Source organism: Anomaloglossus baeobatrachus, chromosome 1 (genome assembly GCF_048569485.1).
Source record: "Anomaloglossus baeobatrachus isolate aAnoBae1 chromosome 1, aAnoBae1.hap1, whole genome shotgun sequence".
Lineage (NCBI taxonomy): Eukaryota > Metazoa > Chordata > Amphibia > Anura > Aromobatidae > Anomaloglossus > Anomaloglossus baeobatrachus.
The window spans coordinates 86,331,766-86,353,040 of record NC_134353.1 but is presented as its reverse complement, the minus strand read 5'-3'; the positions used below and the strand labels follow the sequence as shown (position 1 = coordinate 86,353,040).

Genomic DNA, 21,275 nt, shown 5'->3' with positions numbered 1-21,275 from the left:
GTAATACTGCAGGCATGTGACATTGGCACAGAAAAACGGAGCAAATTTCCCACTGCAGCGAGCTCCCTGGCATTCATCGCACATCTGGTCATCCAACACGTATGGCTTCACCTCCACCTGTGATTACAGAACAGACGCAGGTACGAGTTTAGTCAAAGACCCAAAAACTAAAACGTTCCTCACAATGGTAAATCTATGGAATAAGTAAGTGCCCTTCTCCATGGTTCATCTTGTTTTGACTTACTCTGTTGGGAGATGTTTATGCTATACGTATCTAAGTGGACACCCAGTGGTTGTGAATTCGACCATCAAGGGTTTTGCCGGTCATTAAAGGGAACCTGTCACCACGTTTTTACCATATTAACTGGGGCCACCACCAATGAGCCCTCATATACAGCAATCTAGAATACAGTATACAAGTCCCCAAGCCGATGATCTCTAAAATGTAAAGACCTTTATTATACACACCTGCGAAGCGGTCTGGTCCGATGGGCGCGATGGTCTTAATCTGGTGCCTCCTGTTATCTTTCGATCACCAACCTCTTTCCCTGCTTTGTGTAGATGACATATCCTATGTCACCCGCACGCCCCACGTCACCCGCACTTCTCTCTGCCCTACTGTAATGTACATGTGCAGAGAAAGATCACAGAACACCCGCGCATGCGCACTACAAAACTTTTCTCTGTCCTCAGCAGGACAGAGGAGTGCGAGTGTGCAGGAGCACAATGGAGGACACTGTGTGGATGATACAGGATACGTCATCCACACGGAGCAGGGAAAGAGGATGGCAATCACAAGCAGAGAGGAGGCTCTCCGGATCAAGAGCAGCGATGCCCATCAGACCGGCCCACAGGTGAGTAGAATAAAAGGTGTTTTTTTTATACTATACAGATCGGCCTTCGCTCTTATATACAGTATTCTTCTATGCTGTATATAGGGGCTTACTGGTGGTGGCTGCAGATTATATGGGACAAATCTGGTGACAGGTTCCGTTTAATGGGGTTTTCTCAAGTACTTTCTGCTTGCGGAAAGGTTAGGAGGGTTGTATGGTTTTCATGATTGACAGTTCGGACCAGCAAAGTATATGACCTGCTGGACACAACTGAGCGCTATCCAATGCTTCAAACTCAGAAAGCTTTGCCTTTGTAGCATTTCAGTAGCAACGCAGCACTGAAGTTGGCCAGATCCAGCACCAGAGAAGCGCTTGCAAGCTGTATACCAAAGAGCTTGCAAGCACTGCTCTCCTTGCCTGGGACACCGGCCACCATTAAAACTGCAGTGGTGGTCTGTAACCTAGGCCAAAAAAAACCCAAGCATAAATATATATTTGCTTTCAATGGGTAGAACTCATAGAAATCATATATATTGCAAATAAGTTGTTTTGAGCCAAGTTACATGTGTGTGAGTGGTAGACCTGACTGCTATCTGTGCTGGACGCACATGCATCATTCGTCCAGCGTGCTAAGCTCCGTCACTAATCCCTGGTGGTGGTGAGGAAATGGAATTTACATATTTTTCTGTACATGTCAGAGGGAAAGTGGAACTTATATAGTTTAATTTGCCCCCTGGACAGACTGAGAACGTTCTGCTTCCCCTCAGCCACATAGAAAAGAAGACTATGTAGCATACATGGCCTCATCACAACCAGGGGAGATTAGAGCACAGCGCCTCTCCAGCATTAGCGGCAAAATCTAGATGCACTATAACCCCAAAAATAAGAGCTACCCTGAAAATAAGCCCCAGCATGATTTTACAGTATTTTTGGCTTGAAAAATAAGCCCTAGTTACAGTCAGCAAATCAAAAAAGTCCATGTAGCCTCTGTTAGGAGTCTCGACACAGAAACTAGCCAGATATCCCTCCGGGAAGGACCTAGCCAAGGAGTGGCTCTTTTTAGGAGACCACCATATTAAGTGGCCCTTTTAGTCAATATCCAACTCTTTGACGAGTTTAAAGATATGACAAGGGATATACCAAGGCCAGGTATCCATGCACAGACAGCTGTTTCGGGGTATTGCCCCTCATCAGTGTGGAGTAGGATTCTGGCCAGGTGGGAGCAATGCCTAGTAGAACAGCAAGACAAATCAATCACTGATCTCGGGAAGACAGAGAAAACACTACCGGCAGCCAGCAAAGGCGCTCAACACAGTGAAATCCTAGGTGCATTGCCCCTTGGGAAATATGCAAATCAAAAAAGTCCGTGGAGCCTCTGTTAGAGGAGTTTCGACACAGAAACTAGCCCGATATCCCTCCGGGAAGGACCTAGCCAAGGAGTGGCTCTTTTTAGGAGACCCCCCATAACCACCATATTAAGTGGCCCTTTTAGTCAATATCCAACTCTTTCACGAGTTTAAAGATATGACAAGGGAAAGACCAAGACCAGGTATCCATCCACAAGTTACAGTTAGGGCCGGCATTAAGTGGAAAGTCTTATCAGGGCCTGTACCAGTTGTATTCCGAGGTCAAGATTGTTTAAGGACCTTTGATGACTTCAGTCATGTGACACGGTGTAATCAAAGGTCCCTTAATTGCAGGAGTCTAAAAGAACTGAACTATCACCATTCATACAGCATACAAATAATTTTTAATGCCTTTAAACTGCAAAATGACAGGACTGAATGTAGACCACCAATCAATCACTTACCCTTTTATCAATATCGCCATGCTGAAGCTGCACGAACCGGGCGCTGATGGCCGCAATGTAGCTCTGCTGATTTGAGAATGCAACGCGTCCGGCACCTTTCGGATACTTCAATTCTGGATCTGTATCGATTCCTGCATAGCAAACTCCACCGTAGAGACGATCCATTATCATAGCCAGCTCCACTACAAGAAGGAGAATTAAATGATTATTAGCTTGGACCTGAAAGGATGCCGTCCCCCTCAGAGTCCTGTACTGTTTGCAATTCTAATTGGGACAATCCCTTTTTCTCACAGGGGATCTGACTGCCGGAACCTCCAGAAATCAGCAGCAATCTGCGGGGAAAACATGAGGACTGGAGAAAAGCGCAAAAATAAAAATACCTAGGCCCAAATTCAGAAAGATTGACATTTTGGGCTTAAGTAAGATGTACAAAATTCATTAATAGGTGTGTACTTCTTAAAGGGCGTGATGTAGGGGCAGAGACCCTGATTCTGGCGATGTGTTACTTACTGGGCTGCTTAGTGTAATTTTTAATCATTGTTTTATCAGCAACAGATTGTCAATACAGGACTAGTTAACCGGTTGACATGTAGTCCAACCACGTCCCCATCAGTGATTGGCTGTGCATAGGCAGAAAACTGCCAATCAGTGGTGTGGGTGGATTTATACAGAGTTCAGCATTCCTGCAGCAGATACGAATATGTAGTAGGTGTAATAAGAATATTAGCAAAAATCTTCATATTTTATGGCTTTCAATGAGAATAATCCTATGTTTTATTTCCCCTGTGTTGGCGGGAATTGAACACTTATAGGGGTTTTCTCCAAGATCCTATCCTATGTAGTAGGTGTAATAATAATAGTAATAATAATAATAATAATAATAATAAAAAATAATATTAGCAAATACCTCCAATTGGAAATGTAGTATAGTTCTCCTGATTCACTATGTCACTTACCTCATGTGCAGGGCATTGCAGAATCTTAGGTTTCCATGGTTATGACTACGCATATAGTCACAGTTATAACATAATATTTATTCACTTATATAGTATCATTAATTCCATAGCGCTTTACATACATTGGCAACTCTGTCCCCATTAGGGGTCACAATCTACATTCCCTATCACTAGGTCTTTGACGTGTGGGAAGAAACCAGTGCAAACACGAGGAGAACATACAAACTCCATGCAGATGGTGTCCCTGGCGGGATTTCAATCCAGGAACCCAGCGCAACATGACTGCAGTGCTAACCACTGAGCCACCGTGCCGCCCACTTAGTTATTTGCTACTGGTCATAATAACCATTGATACCTAAGGCCCTGTAATGCCCTGCACATGAGGTAAGCGACATAGTGCATCAGAAAAACGATACTACATTTCTAATTGGAGGTATTTGCTAATATTATTCTTATTATTACAGCTACTAAATATTAGGATGGGATCTTGAAGATGGGAATACCCCTTTAAGTGTTCGATTCCACAGTGCCGCCAACACAGGGGAACTAAAGAATAAAGGGGGCTTTACACGCTGCGACATCGCTAATGCGGAGTCGTTGGGGTCACGGAATTTGTGACGCACATCCGGCCGCATTAGCGATGCCGTTGCGTGTGACACAGATAAGCGATTTTGCATCGTTGCAAAAACGTGCAAAATCGCTAATCGGCGACATGGGGGTCCATTCTTAAAAATCGTTACTGCAGCAGTAACGAAGTTGTTCCTCGTTCCTGCGGCAGCACACATCGCTGCGTGTGACACCAAAGGAACAAGGAAGCTCCCCTTACCTGCCTCCCGGCTGCTATGCGGAAGGAAGGAGGTGGGCGGGATGTTACGTCCCGCTCATCTCCGCCCCTCCGCTGCTATTGGGCGGCGGTTCAGTGACGCTTCAGTGACGTCGCTGTGACGCCGCACGGACCGCCCCCTTAGAAAGGAGGCGGTTCGCTGGTCACAGCGACGTCGCCGGACAGGTAAGTATGTGTGACGGCTCTGGGCGATGTTGTGCGGCACGGGCAGCGATATGCCCGTGTCGCGCAACAGATGGGGGCGGGTACCCACACTAGCGATATCGGGACCGATATCGCAGTGTGTAAAGCCCGCTTTAGACTATTCTCATTTAAAGCCATAAAATATCAAGATTTGCTGCATTCTCCTGAACAGGAGGCGTTCTCTGAATCCTGAATAAAATCCTGAAACCCTAATAGGGGATTGCACAATGGGTGTTGTAATGTCATGATGTAAAGCCGCGCAGTTGTCTTAGGAGTGTCTTCTCCTTCTTCCCGCCCCGGCACGTAGTTTAGTGTAAAACCAAACGCATGGCCTTATTAATAGCTCGGCTCCGTGTCACACTGAATAATACCTATCTTTGGAGAGTGAGTGGGTGGAAGCAGACGGATCACTAATACATACAGAGCCACCAACGTACAACCTCTCTCTCCAGACACACGAGAACAATCGCATGGAAATAGAGGGTTTGCTCATATATGCCTATGCAAAACACAAACCGGTTTTCTCTGACACAAATAGAAAAAAAGAAAAGAACCAATTCAGGTGTCTAGTAAGCAAATATGGACGGGAGTGCACTATGAATCCAATGTATCCACAGAAGGAACGGACCGTGCGGGATTATTACCATATGATGCATGCTACACGGAGGAAGATCATACATCAGTGGTCACCATGAACTGGAGAATTAGGCTGCTTTCACACATCCGGTTTGAGCAGTGCGGCTCAATCCGGCTGTGAAACCTATGCAACGGATGCAGTGAAAACACCGCATCCTTTGCATAAGTTTTTTACATGCGGCCCGTCCGTTTTTTGCCGCTTGCGGCATGCTACTGAGCATGCGCAGTGGCAAAAATCGCATGCGGCGGCCGGGCCAGGGATACATTGGGAAAAGCGACGCATCGGCAGGATGCGGCGCGATGCGGTTTTTTTTTTGCCGCACAAAAAACGTGCCAGGCAACGTTCCATCCGGCCGCCGCATCGGTTAAATCTGCCGCATGTGGCAAAAACCGGACCGAACGCAAGGCCATGCGGCACAATGCAGCACTAATTAAAGTCTATGCAGGAAAAACGCAACCGGCAGCAAAAAAAAAAAAACGGTTTGCGTTTTTCCTGCAAAGTGCCAGATTGTGCTGCATAGCAAAAACCGGATGTGTGAAAGCAGCCTTAAAAGGGGTTCTCCACTACTTTTACATTGATGGACTATCCTTAGGATAGGTCATCAATGGCTGATCGGTGGGGGTGAGGGGTGTTTGACTCCGACCGATCAGACGTAGATGACCTATCCTAAAGCCCGCTTTACACGCTACAATATATCTTACGATGAGTCGGCGGGGTCACGTTGTAAGTGACGCACGGAATCGTAAGGTACATTGTAGTGTGTGACAGGTATGTGCGATTGCGAATGAACGGTAAAACGTTCATCGCACGAACGTCGTTCAATTCCTAAAAATTGAACGTCAGATTGTTCATCGTACCCGGGGCAGCACACATCGCATTGTATGACACCCCGGGAACGATGAACAGCTCTTACCTGCGTCCTACGGCTCCCAGCCAGCAATGCGGAAGGAAGGAGGTGGGCGGGATGTTTACGTCCCGCTCATCTCCGCCCCTCCGCTTCTATTGGCCAGCTGCCGCGTGACGTCGATGTGACGCCGAACGTCCCTCCCACTCCAGGAAGTGGACGTTCGCCGCCCACATCGAGGTCGGATGGACGGGTAAGTACGTGTGACGGGGGTTAATCGTTTGTGCGGCACATTCAACAAATTGAACGTGCCACACATACGATGGGGGCGTTGCAAATCGCATACGATATCGTATGCGAAATTGTAACATGTAAAGCAGGCTTAAGGCTAGGCCATCAATGTAAAAATAGTGGACAACCTCTTTAAAGGGAACCTGTCACTAGGTTTGGGGACTATAAGCTGCGGCCACCACCAGTGGGCCCTTATATACAGCATTCTAGTACACTGTATACAAGAGCTCAGGCCGCTGTGTAGAACGTAAAAATCACTTTATAATACTCACTTAAGGGGCGTTGTGGTGCAGACTGGTCAGATGGGTGTCTCCGTTCTCTTCTTTCGGCCATCTTTGTTCTCCTTCTTCTGAAGCCTGGGTGCATGACACGTTCTGTGTGATTCACACTAGCCATCACTGGGGTCCTGCGCAGGTGCACTTTGATCTGCCCTGAACAAGGCAGATCAAACTATTGTAGTGCGCATGCGCGAGACCTCAATGCTGGCTTGTGTGCATGACGTAGGACGCGTCATGCACCCAGGCTTCAGAAGGAGGACAAAGATGGCCGAAAGAGGAGGCGCCGGTACCGGAGAAAGGAGACACCTATCTGATCAGTCTGCACCGCACAGTCCCTTAGGTGACTATTATAAAATGATTTTTACATTCTATAGGGCGGCCTGGGCTCTAATATACAGTATTTTGGAATGTTGTATATAAGACCTTACTGGTGGTGGCCGCAGCTTATAGTCACCAAATCTGGTGACAGGTTCCCTTCAAAATTCTCAAAAACCATCGCACGCTAGGAGAAGCATAGTTAGGCTGCATTCACACGTTGTAGATTTTCCGAGTAGATTCCGCTGAGGAACAAGCACCGTGGAATACAGGACCAGCTAAGTTAATGACATTTTAAAAATCCCATCTACATGTAGAAATTTTCCGCACCGGAATCACCCAGTTGTGCGGATGTTAAAATCCACAGTTTAAGTCTTTGTGCGGATTTTATTGCAATCCATAGGGTTAAAGTCACCACAAAATCCGCATGTAACACAAATGCGCTGGGAACATTGTGAAAATGCTGCGTATACTCAGCGGGAAATCCGCACCCAATCCACAGCGTGTGCGGCCGACCTTATAGTACTTTTAACCATTTACCTGCTCTCAATGGTCTGGGAACTCCTCCTACAAATATTGTTTTCCGGGGATCAAGTGGCTGGGACCCGTCCATCACAAAGTCGCTGTCGCTCAAATTCCAGGGACGAATCTGAACCTATTAAACAGAAAAAAATATATATTAATTATTAGCCCAATGCAATAATCCTGCAATCTGTTCCCTTAAGCGCGGACATAGTCCTGATTGTTGCCACCCAGGAGTTCACCCCTGTACGTGTAAAATATCTTGTAATATTTGTTATCTATATACTGCTTTTATATACAGTGTATACATTATTAGAACACAGCCACACAATATAAAGCATAGCATTTAAGAAAACCCATCACTTGACATTTTAATATATATATATATATATATATATATATATATACACAGTGCCTACAAGTAGTATTCAACCCCCTGCAGATTTAGCAGGTTTGATAAGATCCAAATAAGTTAGAGCCTGCAAACTTCAAACAAGAGCAGGATTTATTAACAGATGCATAAATCTTACAAACCAACAAGTTATATTGCTCAGTTAAATTTTAATAAATTTTCAACATAAAAGTGTGGGTCAATTATTATTCAACCCCTAGGTTTAATAGTTTGTGGAATAACCCTTGTTTGCAAGAACAGCTAATAATCGTCTTTTATAAGACCTGATCAGGCCGGCACAGGTCTCTGGAGTTATCTTGGCCCACTCCTCCATGCAGATCTTCTCCAAGTTATCTAGGTTCTTTGGGTGTCTCATGTAGACTTTAATCTTGAGCTCCTTCCACAAGTTTTCAATTGGGTTAAGGTCAGGAGACTAACTAGGCCACTGCAACACCTTGATTTTTTCCCTCTTGAACCAGGCCTTGGTTTTCTTGGCTGTGGGCTTTGGGTCATTGTCTTGTTGGAAGATGAAATGACGACCCATCTTAAGATCCTTGATGGAGGAGCGGAGGTTCTTGGCCAAAATCTCCAGGTAGGCCGTGCTATCCATCTTCCCATGGATGCGGACCAGATGGCCAGGCCCCTTGGCTGAGAAACAGCCCCACAGCATGATGCTGCCACCACCATGCTTGACTGTAGGGATGGTATTCTTGGGGTCGTATGCAGTGCCATCCAGTCTCCAAACGTCACGTGTGTGGTTGGCACAAAAGATCTCGATCTTGGTCTCATCAGACCAGAGAACCTTGAACCAGTCTGTCTCAGAGTCCTCCAAGTGATCATGAGCAAACTGTAGACGAGCCTTGACGTGACGCTTTGAAAGTAAAGGTACCTTACGGGCTCGTCTGGAGCGGAGACCATTGCGGTGGAGTACATTACTTATGGTATTGACTGAAACCAATGTCCCCACTGCCATGAGATCTTCCCGGAGCTCCTTCCTTGTTGTCCTTGGGTTAGCCTTGACTCTTCGGACAAGCCTGGCCTCGGCACGGGTGGAAACTTTCAAAGGCTGTCCAGGCCGTGGAAGGCTAACAGTAGTTCCATAAGCCTTCCACTTCCGGATGATGCTCCCAACAGTGGAGACAGGTAGGCACAACTCCTTGGAAAGGGTTTTGTACCCCTTGCCAGCCTTGTGACCCTCCACGATCTTGTCTCTGATGGCCTTGGAATGCTCCTTTGTCTTTCCCATGTTGACCAAGTATGAGTGCTGTTCACAAGTTTGGGGAGGGTCTTAATTAGTCAGAAAAGGCTGGAAAAAGAGATAATTAATCCAAACATGTGAAGCTCATTGTTCTTTGTGCCTGAAATACTTCTTAATACTTTAGGGGAACCAAACAGAATTCTGGTGGTTTGAGGGGTTGAATAATAAATGACCCTCTGAATAAACTTTTCACAATTTAAAAAAAAAAAATAAAAAATAAAATAACATTCTTTTTTGCTGCAGTGCATTTCACACTTCCAGGCTGATCTACAGTCCAAATGTCACAATGCCAAGTTAATTCCGAATGTGTAAACCTGCTAAATCTGCAGGGGGTTGAATACTACTTGTAGGCACTGTATATTTACCTGGTGTAAATGCTGCTGTTCTCCTGAATCTGGCAATGGTTTTCTTGCTTTCCCACGCCTTTCCATTCCTGAGATATGACCTGATCTCCCTTGTATGTAACTCTAGTCTTTTCAGCCAAGTGGGTGTGGTCAGCAACCCTTTAATGCAGGGTGCCTTCTTGAGGATCATGCCCAATTGCTAAAAAGACTAGATTACATACAGGGATAAGGGGTAATTTCTCAGGAAACCGCTCCCAGCTGCAGCTCTGACACTCACCACTGCATCAGATGCAATGATTTCCCAACTACCGGTCACCTGACGCTGCAGCCAATCAGCGGTGGCCGTGATGTCATTGCTTCCACTTCAGTGGAGACTGGCGGCAGCACTGGGACAGGGAGTGGATTCTGGTAGTAAAGATGCTGTTTTTTCCGCCAGGCTCTCTCTTTACTGTGAAGTTTAAAGGGAATCTGTCACCACCCCATCCAAGAGCAGCATGATGTAGGGGCAGAGTGTCACGGGTGACAGACAGTCAAGTGGTTTCTGGCAATAGAAGGTCACAGCGTTTTGCTGCGCAAAATGCTCCCTGACTTTCTATTGTTCCTGCTGTTAGTAGTCAATGTATTAGGTAGCTTTGCACCTGTTCCCCTTAGGACCCTCCTTCTATCCAGCTGCTGATTACCCGTATTCTCTATGTGTTTAAATACTCCTGCTGGTGATATTTTCCAGTTCATTCAAGCTCTGGTTGCAAGCAGGTGGCTTGTAGTCTTCTGTGGTATCATTGCTGAAACCTTGCTGAACTTCTACCCAAGTTATCTGTGGATTAGTAGTTCATGCATTTTTCCTGTCGTGTGTAGGGGTTGTCAAAGAGCTCATCCCACCCATTCCCTATTTAAGCCCAAGCACTATACCTAGGGTCAGGTATCTAGCTTGACGCATAGCTTTAGAACCTATCTATAGTGGTGAGAGACCCCAGGGGCCAGCAGTAGACTTGGTAAGGGGTCACCATCTTCCCCTTGCCTAGACAAAGGGTTTCCCTTTCCTTTCACTTCGTATTTCCCCATACCTAGTGTGACACAGAAGCCCCAATTTCACTATAGTACCACTTACTAGGCTGCTTCTTGAACTTTGAACAAAAACTCAATTTTTTCTCTGTGGCAGATCTACCAGTTCTTTCAATTTTGATCTCTCTATAACCCCCTGCCCACACCACTGATTGGCAGTGTTCTGTGTACACAGTGCATAGGAAAAAGCTGCCAAACAGTGGTGGAGGCATGGCAGGACTATCTGGCAGCAGGCCAAGCAATCTTCTAATGATAATCTCCTACTGATAAAACAATAATTTTATAAAACCTACACTAAGCAGCCCAGTAAGTGACCTAACGCTGGAATCAGGTTCTCGTTCTCTACATTATGCTGCTCTCAGATTATATAACAAAATCCTGGTGACAGATTATTTTTACATATACATCAGTGAACTTCTTTAAGTTCTGGGCTGTGTTCTGGATCTGACTCTCTTAGTTATGGAATAAATTCAACTGGCTAGAGCTAAACGGACCCGTGGAAGGTTCGGTTCGCTGGGTTCAGCTGGACTTTAGATTAAGTCCTGTATTGGACCCGGACTTTAGCTGAACCTCATTGGAAGTCACTGATTGAGTAGTTTGCGTCTCTGCCCACATGGAGCCAGACATAAACAGATCACTTCTGGGGGTGCGAGGGCGCAGGGATATTTCTTTTGGACACACTACATCCGATAACACTGTTGTTACCCCCAGTGAGAACCAGAGACTGCTAGCGGCTCACACTGGGCGTACCCCAACACAGCGACCCTCAATCGAGTGGTAAACATATAAAAAGCACCCAAACTCTGATCTTTTTACAAAGTCCACATGCGGTACGAACCCCAAACTTTAAAGTTGAGGTTTGCTCATCTCTAGTCCTGACGTATTGATGACATCTTAGGAGAAAGATTTAAGGCCCATAAACCCATAAAATACATCGGTATCACAACTATTCATATACATGAGAAGGATCTGATTAACACTAGAAGTCCCAGAGAGGGGTCATTTAACATTTCTAGCTTTGGAACCCAGAGACGGGTCGAATGACCTGAAGGATTTTAGCTAACATCCTATATTCACCGTCTTTTGTTCTGTAATTAAGGCCATTACTGTCGCACCACAGGAGGTTGTTGTTTTCCATTGAGTTTAGCCATTTAGTTTCTAGTTAGTTCTATTCAGTTTATTGTATTTGTCATTTGACCCTCTTTCGGGACTTCAGGGGGGAGCTCAAAATTTCTGGGACTTCTAGTGTTAAGGCTATGACCACCATAATCTGACAAATGAGGCCACTGCTAGGCTCGCTAAGGCCGGTTTCACACATCCGGCTTTTTGCCGTTTTGCCGGATCCGGCGCTCTCCTATACAGTTAATACAGTACAATGACAGAGCAACAAGCGCCGGTCACATGCTGTCATGTGACCGGCGCATGTGACCCGGGAGTTACAGCGCTGTCATTGTACTGTATTATCTGTACGGGAGAGCGCCGGATCCGGTAAAACGGCAAAAAGCCGGATGTGCGAAACCGGCCTTAGGCATGTAAGACTTACACAAGATGGTAGGGCCAAGATGTCGCCCCTATCCTCGTATAACTTATATCTGATATCCCAGGAACATATGGATGATTCTAATTCTCTGCTAACGTACGGCAAGTTGAGGTATAAATGATCAATATTCATGGCAACATATCGCGGAAAAACAGTGCACTAAGCTGGCTTCAGATTTGTTTTACCCCGAGCCTCTGGGTGCACGTATTTATAGAATTTTGCAATTATTTTTATATAGTCCATCTGAAGAATATTAATATTAATGGTGGTCACTTACTGGCTTGTCCTTGATGGTGGGGCTTGAAACGCACAGATAAAGTTTGGAGTCTTCTTCAATGCAGGCTTCAATGAGGGCTTGAACTGAGCTTTCTTCTTGGAAGAGAAGAAATGCATAACCTGCGGCAAAAAGGCAAAAACCAGAAATTAACATAACAACTAACAATTACACATACATTTTGTTACACAGATTTTAGAATACATAATTCTGTATATTGTACATAGTCCTGCAGTTTTTTTTTGTTTTTACAAAGTTACTTAATTAAAGGAAACCTCTGGGCTACTCATTCTGCCTTCACCATGGACATGAATCCGGGACGGGCTCCGGATATTTATTCTCTACGGGGAAACTCCACATAGCTTATAAACATCTGGAAATTGGTAGACCAGTCATCTGGGCGCGTCCCTGAAGACTTCTCCCTGCCCAGCTTAGCTAGATTGGCAGGTTACTCCCTATATACAAATAAACAGACCTGGTTAATCTAGAAAAGCCGGACGGGGAAAATCAGGAGAAACCTGCCCAGATAACAAGTTTTCAGAGTAAAACAGATCCCAGATTCCGGCTTCCCCATATGCCCCCAAAAACAATTCCAACCTAAGTCGTCACAGATTTCTCAAGACCTCCGACAGTGTCCTGTGGTATCTGGTGGTACTAAGGGTACTGTCACACTTGCGTTTTTTTTTCCCTCCGTCACAATCCGCCCTTTTGGAAAACAGCGGAATTCGTTAACGGATTCCAATGTTTCCCATAGACTTGCATGGATGACGGATTGTGCCAAAAGGACCTGCGTTGCTTCCCCTGGGCGACGCTCCGTTGCTTCCGCCCAGCGGGAGGAACGCAGCATGTAACTTTTTTTGAGCAGCGGAATCCTCAGGATTTCACTGCGCATGCTCTCTCTGGCTCCCTGCACCCGTAACCAAGATAAATATTGGGTAACCAAGCAAAGTGCTTTGCCTAGTTATACCCGATATTTACGCTGGGTACGTGTGCAGGGAGCCGACACTTCCCCGCTTGGCTCCGCCCCCTCCCACAGTCCACTCCGCATACACAAACACACACACACACACACACACACACACACACACACACCTGTCCTCAGCGCCATGGCCCCGCTCGGCTCCACCCCGCACACATTCTCGGCGGCCGAGCGATCAGCTGATCACCCGGCATCCGGCTACTGGGAGCGATCAGCTGATCGTTCACAATAGTCTGCCGCTGGTAAACTGTAAAAAAAATAAATAAATAAATAAAAACGTTGTTTTGCAGCATCCGTTATACAACGCAATGCAACAGATACCGTTCAACGCAAGTGTGAAACTAGCCTAAGACGTTCATAGCAAATCCTTTCAATCTGATAAGTTCTGAGGTGCAGCCCCCAAGGATCATCCAAGGAACATCCCACAGATGCTTGATCAGATTAAGATTTTGGGACTTTAAAGGCCAAGTCAACTTCCCAAATTCTTGGCCATGTTTCAAAAACTATTCCTGAACAGCAAGAAAAAAAAATGATGACTGTTGCCCGTTCACTAGTTTCATTTCTTGGACTACTATTCAACCCAGCCAAGTCATCACAATCTGGCGCTAGTCTTAAGGTGGTCGTACAAAACATAATTGTTGATCCATGGACAACTAACCACCATACACATAGGCACTTGGCTAGTCGGAGCATTCATCGGCTTTCAATGAGCAGCAAGAATAATGCCACTGCCAGAGAAACCCAACCTCCCTTAAAACAAAAGGATGGGGCATGAAAATCCAAACACCCCAATCAATCTCTTTCCAGATATCAGCTGGTGGAAGAGTTGGGGACCACAATACCCATTAAAAGGGTCGTCCCTTCAAAATCGGGGGATTTAGTGACTTTCATTTGAAGTGTATAGTGGCCTTAAAGGGGTGGTTCACTACGCTGCAATAGTGGCCACATCTCTGTAAAACTGGTAGGGAAGGCTTTTTCTAAACACCTTGTTTAGCCAATTCTGACTGAGCGTCGCTATTGCAGTCCGCTCATCCCCATCAAGTGACCCCTGGGCTCTGTGACCTCTGAGATCCGTCAAGTTGACCTGACATTACCGTGGCCGGCCCCAGTCTTCCTGAGTGACTGGGCTCTGGGTGGAGTTTCACTGCTCATCACGGCCCAGCATCGTTCCTCCTTGTGGTGCCCTGCAGAGATGGGGAGAGTGTGCGACATGCTGGGCTGTGAGGTGTGGTGAAACGCTGCCCATAGCCCAATCACTTAGGAAGACTGGAGCCAGCCGCGGTGCTGTCAGGTCAACTAGAAGTTGACAGGACATCACCGGATCTCAGAGGTCACGGAGCCCGGGGGGGGATAGCGCCGCGGAGAGGTCGAATTGGCTAAACAAAGTATTTAGAAAAAGCCATCCCTATCAGTTATACAGGGATGTGGCCGCTATTGCACGGTAGTGAACCACCTCATTAATATAATCATTGTTGCCCATTTTTCCATCCACATCAAAAACAGACCGATCCCAACAGCTGCCGTTGTCCTCAAATATTTCACATTATTCAATCATTTTAATGTTATGGCCGGAGGTGTATTTTTTAATTGTAATGATATAGATAAGAAGTGCCCCATAATGACCACGTCCAGCACATGGCAGCAGAAAAAGCTCATTACAATAGCTCTGGCTGACACAGAAGGACGGTCTTTGTATTGTAAATTCAGGCCATGGCGTGAGAATTAAATCCTGATGCTTTTACAAGTCTCCGCGCTGCAGATCCGGCAGCTGTCCACCAGCCTGAAAAGGCCACATGGATCTGTTATAAATAAACTGAAATGTTTAAAATAACCCGTAAGTCAGTCACCTCCAGGTTGTCAGGGATTAGTCAAATAGTGTCACACAATTGCGCCAGTAGGCTTTTCCTGGATGCAAAACACAAGTTTGCCTTCCAGAGTGAAACCAGAGACAATGGCTGGCTCGGAGCACCGCGCTCCTCCTGCTCAAATATTTGCCTTTGGAAAACGTGAACTAAAAGACCCCAATAATGTATCAGGGTGTGTCCATGTAAGTGACATCATTAGAATGCTGCCGATGACATCATTCACCATGCTACTGAAAAATGAATAGGAAGGAGGTGCCAAGTAAGGATCCAAGATAATTCGGAATAATTTGTTCAATCAAAAAGATACAAAAATATTTAAAAACATTTATCCAAAAAATACAATGAAAAGGCCATCACTGGCCGGCTTTACACTAAAATACTCCAATAATACAAGAGAGATAACAAATGGTCCCAAGTGAGTATTATAGAATAAAGCACATAATAAGCCCAAGCCAGGATCTTGTCAAAACGCAAGAAAACCAGTATAGACATCACAGCAAATATACCATACAGTAAACAGTAATAATGTACATACAAATGAACCCTAATTACCATAAGAAACAGAAAGCTTCAAAAACTTTGTGCAGCTTTAAAAATATATGAGCATTTCAAGATCTGGAGAGAAGGTGGCAGAGCAAGAACGCTCGCCCCATGCATATCACCAGTAGTGGTGTCCTAAGAGGAAGTAGCAATATGCATAGGACTATCATTCTCGCTCTGTGTGGGACAACCGCTCTGGGATTGCGAGCGGGGCTCCCGCTCTGGGATTGCGGGCGGGGCTCCCGCTCTGGGATTGCGGGCGGGGCTCCCGTTCTGGGCTCGCGGGGGGGGGCTCCCGTTCTGGGCTTGCGGGGGGGGGGGGGGGGGCTCCCGTTCTGGGCTTGCGGGGGGGGGGGGGCTCCCGTTCTGGGCTTGCGGGGGGGGGGCTCCCGTTCTGGGCTTGCGGGGGGGGGCTCCCGTTCTGGGCTTGCGGGGGGGGGGGCTCCCGTTCTGGGCTTGCGGGGGGGGGGGCTCCCGTTCTGGGCTTGCAGGGGGGGGGCTCCCGTTCTGGGCTTGCAGGGGGGGGGCTCCCGTTCTGGGCCTGTGCGGGGGGCTCCCGTTCTGGGCCTGTGCGGGGGGCTCCCGTTCTGGGCCTGTGCGGGGGGCTCCCGTTCTGGGCCTGTGCGGGGGGCTCCCGTTCTGGGCCTGTGCGGGGGGCTCCCGTTCTGGGCCTGTGCGGGGGGCTCCCGTTCTGGGCCTGTGCGGGGGGCTCCCGTTCTAGGCCTGTGCGGGGGGCTCCCGTTCTGGGCCTGTGCGGGGCCTCCCGTTCTGGGCCTGTGCGGGGGGCTCCCGTTCTGGGCCTGTGTGGGGCTATCGTTCTTACTTTTAAAGTTTATAAAACTGTACCTAATTCATCAAAGTAATTTCAGCAGAATTCAGCCTTGTTTTGAAAACTCCCTAAATTTTAACAGAAACTAGAGATTTGCAAAAAATTTTATGACTTTTGCTGTTTTCACGCTATTTTCTGCCATATATGCCAAAATGGGAGGAGCTGGGGTAGGATGAGGTGTCATGCCAGGGCTCATCTAATTTATGAGCTTCGGACTTTGTTACATCAGAAATTTGACTTCATCCAGGCAGGGACTGGTGCGAAACCTCTGGCGTGGTGCAGAGAGGCACATGCATTTTATAAACAGATAACCTCAAACACTATTACACTAGTTCTTATGTAAGAGATGCCCACTCTATTTGTGGACTATCAGTAATGCAAAGATTTACTACCACAATCCAGTGCTGCCCCCCTCTCCAGTGCTGCCCCCCTCTTTGTTTACTAGGCACAGCCCTAAACCTTTGGTAGTGATTGTACCTGCTACTGCAGCTCCAGTCTCATTCGTTTGGCAGGGCTGCAAGCGGTTGTATTTAAAGGGGATCTGTCAGCAGGATTTCACCCCACAACTATGTATATGTGCATGTAGCTCTTTACAAGACAAATCCAGCATTACCTTTAAATGGGCAGAAGGAAGAGTCGATGATGGGTGGGGAACAGAGCTGGTGGGTCAGAGGCTTCAGATCTACTGACTCATTTGTATGTCAATTTAAATTCTGATTTCTCAGTAGCAGAGGAACGGACTGGACCTATAAAGGTATTGCTAGACTTGTCTTTGAAAGAGCTACATGCACATATAAATAGTTTTTAGGATGAAATCCTTCTGACAGATTCCCTTTAAGCTCCTGAAATCCTGCTGTCCACTGCCAGTTATGATTTGACTAGGTTTAGTGATCCCTTGTGTGCCTTGAGCTTTAATTCCCAGTGGACATTCCGGAGTCTGACCTTGGCTTTTTTACTGACTAGTTTTCTGCTTTGTAATTTTGTCCCTACATGTACCTCCTGGTTCTGGCCATTCTTTCTGCCAGCCTGCACCACGGGCAGCAGCTGTCTCCGTGGCCCAAACCCAGATTTCTGTAAAAGGTTTAAAGGGTGAAGGCCAGAGCAACCCCTAGGATCTGGTAAACCGTGTCACCCGCTAACTGTCCAGGTGACCGTTCACAGAGCCCCGTAAAACTCGCACTTGGCTGCAAGAAAGTAAGATATTGGGTTGTTTTCTGCATTATAATGGACGCCCTATAAACTGTTATCATATGTTAGAGAGGTCTGTTAAGTGATATATTATGTATTCATTTATCTTTGTTTACAGAGAAGGATGAACAGATTACCTTTTGGTGGAAAGTAGGATTTGCTCTCTGCCTTGTGGGGCCAATCTACAACCAGGGGACCAAACCGACGAAAACTGGCAGTGATCTCGTCTGAAAAGAGACATTGAAAAATGACTAAATAATGTAACCAGAAGAGCACAATGCATAATTTACTGGCCAAAATAAAGACATTAGTGCAACAACTCCCCCACCTGTGACATATACACTATAAACATCTCACCTTCATCTATATCAGGTGGCAGTCCACCGACAAACACCTTTCTTGAGAAACGCTCAATCCGTTCTCCATTCTGATGTCCAGAGTAGCAATTGGGAGAATTTAGAACGCCAACTTGGTCGTTATGTCCATCATCAAGCAAGCCATCATCTATTGGGAAGAGAGAGGAACGACCTGCAGGAAACAATAAGAAGCGTTACAGGTCTACCTCAAGGAACGACCAGAGGAAAACAATGAGAAGAGTTACAGGTCTACCTCAAGGAACGACCAGAGGAAAATAATGAGAAGAGTTACAGGTCTACCTCGACGAACGACCAGAAGGAAACAATGAGAAGAGTTACATGTCTACCTCGAGGAATGACCAGAGGGAAACAATGAGTAGAGTTACAGGTCTACCTCAAGGAACGACCAGAGGAAAACAATGAGAAGAGTTACAGGTCTACCTCAAGGAACGACCAGAGGAAAATAATGAGAAGAGTTACAGGTCTACCTCGACGAACGACCAGAAGGAAACAATGAGAAGAGTTACAGGTCTACCTCAAGGAATGACCAGAGGGAAACAATGAGAAGAGTTACAGGTCTACCTCGAGGAATGACCAGAGGGAAACAATGAGAAGAGTTACAGGTCTACTTAGACGAACGACCAGAGGGAAAAAAATGAGAAGAGTTACATGTCTACTTCAAGGAATGACCAGAGGAAAACAATCAGAAGAGTTACATGTCTACCTCGAGGAATGACCTGAGGAGTTACATGTCTACCTCATAGGTCATGCAGGTGGAATGAGCACTTCGACACACATCAACATATTTCTCTAGTCAGGGAAGTGATGACTTTTTAGAGACAGATATGTTTAGTGGAGAAGTTGTCCCTATTCAACTTCATTTCAATAGTTTGGATACTGCTTTACTACTTCAGTACTATTGTAACATTATGATTTTTTTTAGACATTATATATTTTTTGCTCCTGTTTCTTTCTTCCACAAACTAACTTTTTGTTTCAATTGACAATTTTTTCTGGGACAAGTTCTAGTTCTACATCATTCATTTTACCATATGATGTACTGAAAAATGGAAAAAAATTTCCAATTGTGATAAAAATAGAAAAAAAAAATAATTTCCATTATTGTTTTTTGAGGGGTTTTTTTTATGAAATTCATTGACCTATAAAAATAGACCTGGCAATAGAATTTGCTGGATCAGTATAAATATGGTGATAACTGTTTATCATTTTTTTTATATTTTACGGATTAAAAAATTTAGAACTTTGTAAAAAAAATAATGTTTGTGCTGCCATTTTTGGAGATCCACGACGGTTTTATTTTTCTGTTGATGGAGCAGTGTAACGCTTTAATTTTTCGAGAGGGGGGGGGATGACTAAAATAAAATGGCAATTAAGATACTTGATTGTTTTTTTATGGCATTTACTAGATGGGGTAATTCATTTTGTATTCTCACAGATTGAACGTTTACATGGAACTAAGGCCTGTGCCACACATCCGTGCCTCCGGCACGTGTTTGTCATTTTTTACACGTACCGGCGGCACGGAGACACTTTAACCAATGCTACCCTATTGTAGCAGGCACACACACGTAAAACCACACGGAACGTGTGTCCGTGTGCGTTTGTACGTGTGTGCGATTTTCAAAGCGCTGACATGTCAGTGTTTTCTCCGGCAGCACGGGTGTTACACGGCCCGCACCCGTACCACACGGGTGTAGTGTGGATGCGGTCCCGTGTGACACGCGCCGGAGTAAACACACATGTCAGGGAAAAAAATAAAAAACATTAACTCACCTTCTCCAGCCCTCCTGTCTCTGCCGCTGCTGCCTCTTGCTGCCGACCGCCGCTCATTAATCACATAGAATATTCACTTCACTGCCTGGCAGCAGCAGCAGCGGGGAGACGGGAGGGCTGGAGCCTGAGGATCAGCACCACGGACAGCAGCGCGGACATCAGGAAGGACCAGGTGAGTATAATAATTACTGATTCTACGTGTGCTATCGCGGATAGCACACGTAGAACACACGTGTCACGCACGTACCAGAGACACGTACTTACCTGCACACAACACGCAGGGAAAATACGTGTCTCTCGGCACGTGCGTGAAATTCACGTGAGTGTGGCAGAGGCCTAAAATAGGGTGGGGGGGTTATAAAAACTTAGAATTTTATTACTTTTTCTTATTTTTTTTTTTTAGTGCCCCTAGGGGACTTTAATCTGCAATCATTTGATGACTTGTACTATATACTGCTATGCTGTAGTATATATTAAATATGACAATGTCCTATGAAGTCAAGCCTAAGGTACGGCAATCACATTGCAGGATCATAAGCATTTTAATGCCAAAGCTAAAGATGGATGGCGGCATCTAAAGGATTAAACAGCAGTGATCAGAGTCAGCTCTGGTCACTGCTGATAGAAGCAGGTGTGGGCTGTGAAATACAGCTGGCACCAGCAGTGTATGGAAGTCTCAGTTCCTGAGTAAAACTGCATATACCTGCACTATGTAGATATAGTAGGTACTATAATGTCTTACATTGGAAAACTATTAAGTTAGGGATCCCCAACAATTTTCTGGTCACAGAATATCCTAGGTCTCCACCTGTAGCTGGCAATGCCACAGCTAGAGATGGATGGTGGTATCTAAAAGGATTAAACAGCAGTGATCAGAGTCAGCTCTGGTCACTGCTGATAGAAGCAGATGTGGGCTGTGTAATACAGTTGGCACCAGCACTGCTGATAGAAGCAGGTGTGGGCTGTGTAATAAAGCTGGCACCAGCAGTGTATGGAAGTCTCAGTTCCTTAGCGAAACTGCATATACATGCACTAGATATAGTAAGTACTATTATCTCCTACATTGGAAAACTATTAAATTAGGGATCCCCAACAATTTTCCGGTCACAGAATATCCCAGGTCTGCACATGTAGCTGGCAATGCCACAGCTAGAGATGGATGGTGGCATCGAAAGGATTAAACAGCAATGATCAGAGTCAGCTCCGGTCACGGCTGACAGAAGCAGATGTGGGCTGTGTAATACAGCTGGCACCAGCACAGTGTTTGGAAAAGTCTCAATTCCTGAGACCAACTGCATATACCCGCACTCGATGTATTAAGTAGTAGTATGGCTTACATTTT

General features: G+C 45.9%; 1 protein-coding gene across 5 annotated transcripts in view; it reads right to left on the bottom strand.

The window, feature by feature from the left end:
- CPEB2 (cytoplasmic polyadenylation element binding protein 2) overlaps positions 1 to 21,275 on the bottom strand; it is a 156,267-nt gene that overhangs the window by 622 nt on the left and 134,370 nt on the right. For all 5 annotated transcript variants that reach the window (XM_075346894.1, XM_075346896.1, XM_075346895.1 and 2 more), the window contains 6 exons: positions 18,141 to 18,311; positions 17,921 to 18,010; positions 12,386 to 12,504; positions 7,532 to 7,646; positions 2,644 to 2,825; positions 1 to 117 (listed from right to left, as the gene is read on the bottom strand). The exon at positions 1 to 117 is cut by the window's left edge and continues 622 nt beyond it. In XM_075346894.1, the coding sequence (XP_075203009.1) occupies positions 1 to 117; positions 2,644 to 2,825; positions 7,532 to 7,646; positions 12,386 to 12,504; positions 17,921 to 18,010; positions 18,141 to 18,311 (794 nt within the window). The remainder of the gene's footprint in view (positions 118 to 2,643; positions 2,826 to 7,531; positions 7,647 to 12,385; positions 12,505 to 17,920; positions 18,011 to 18,140; positions 18,312 to 21,275) is intronic.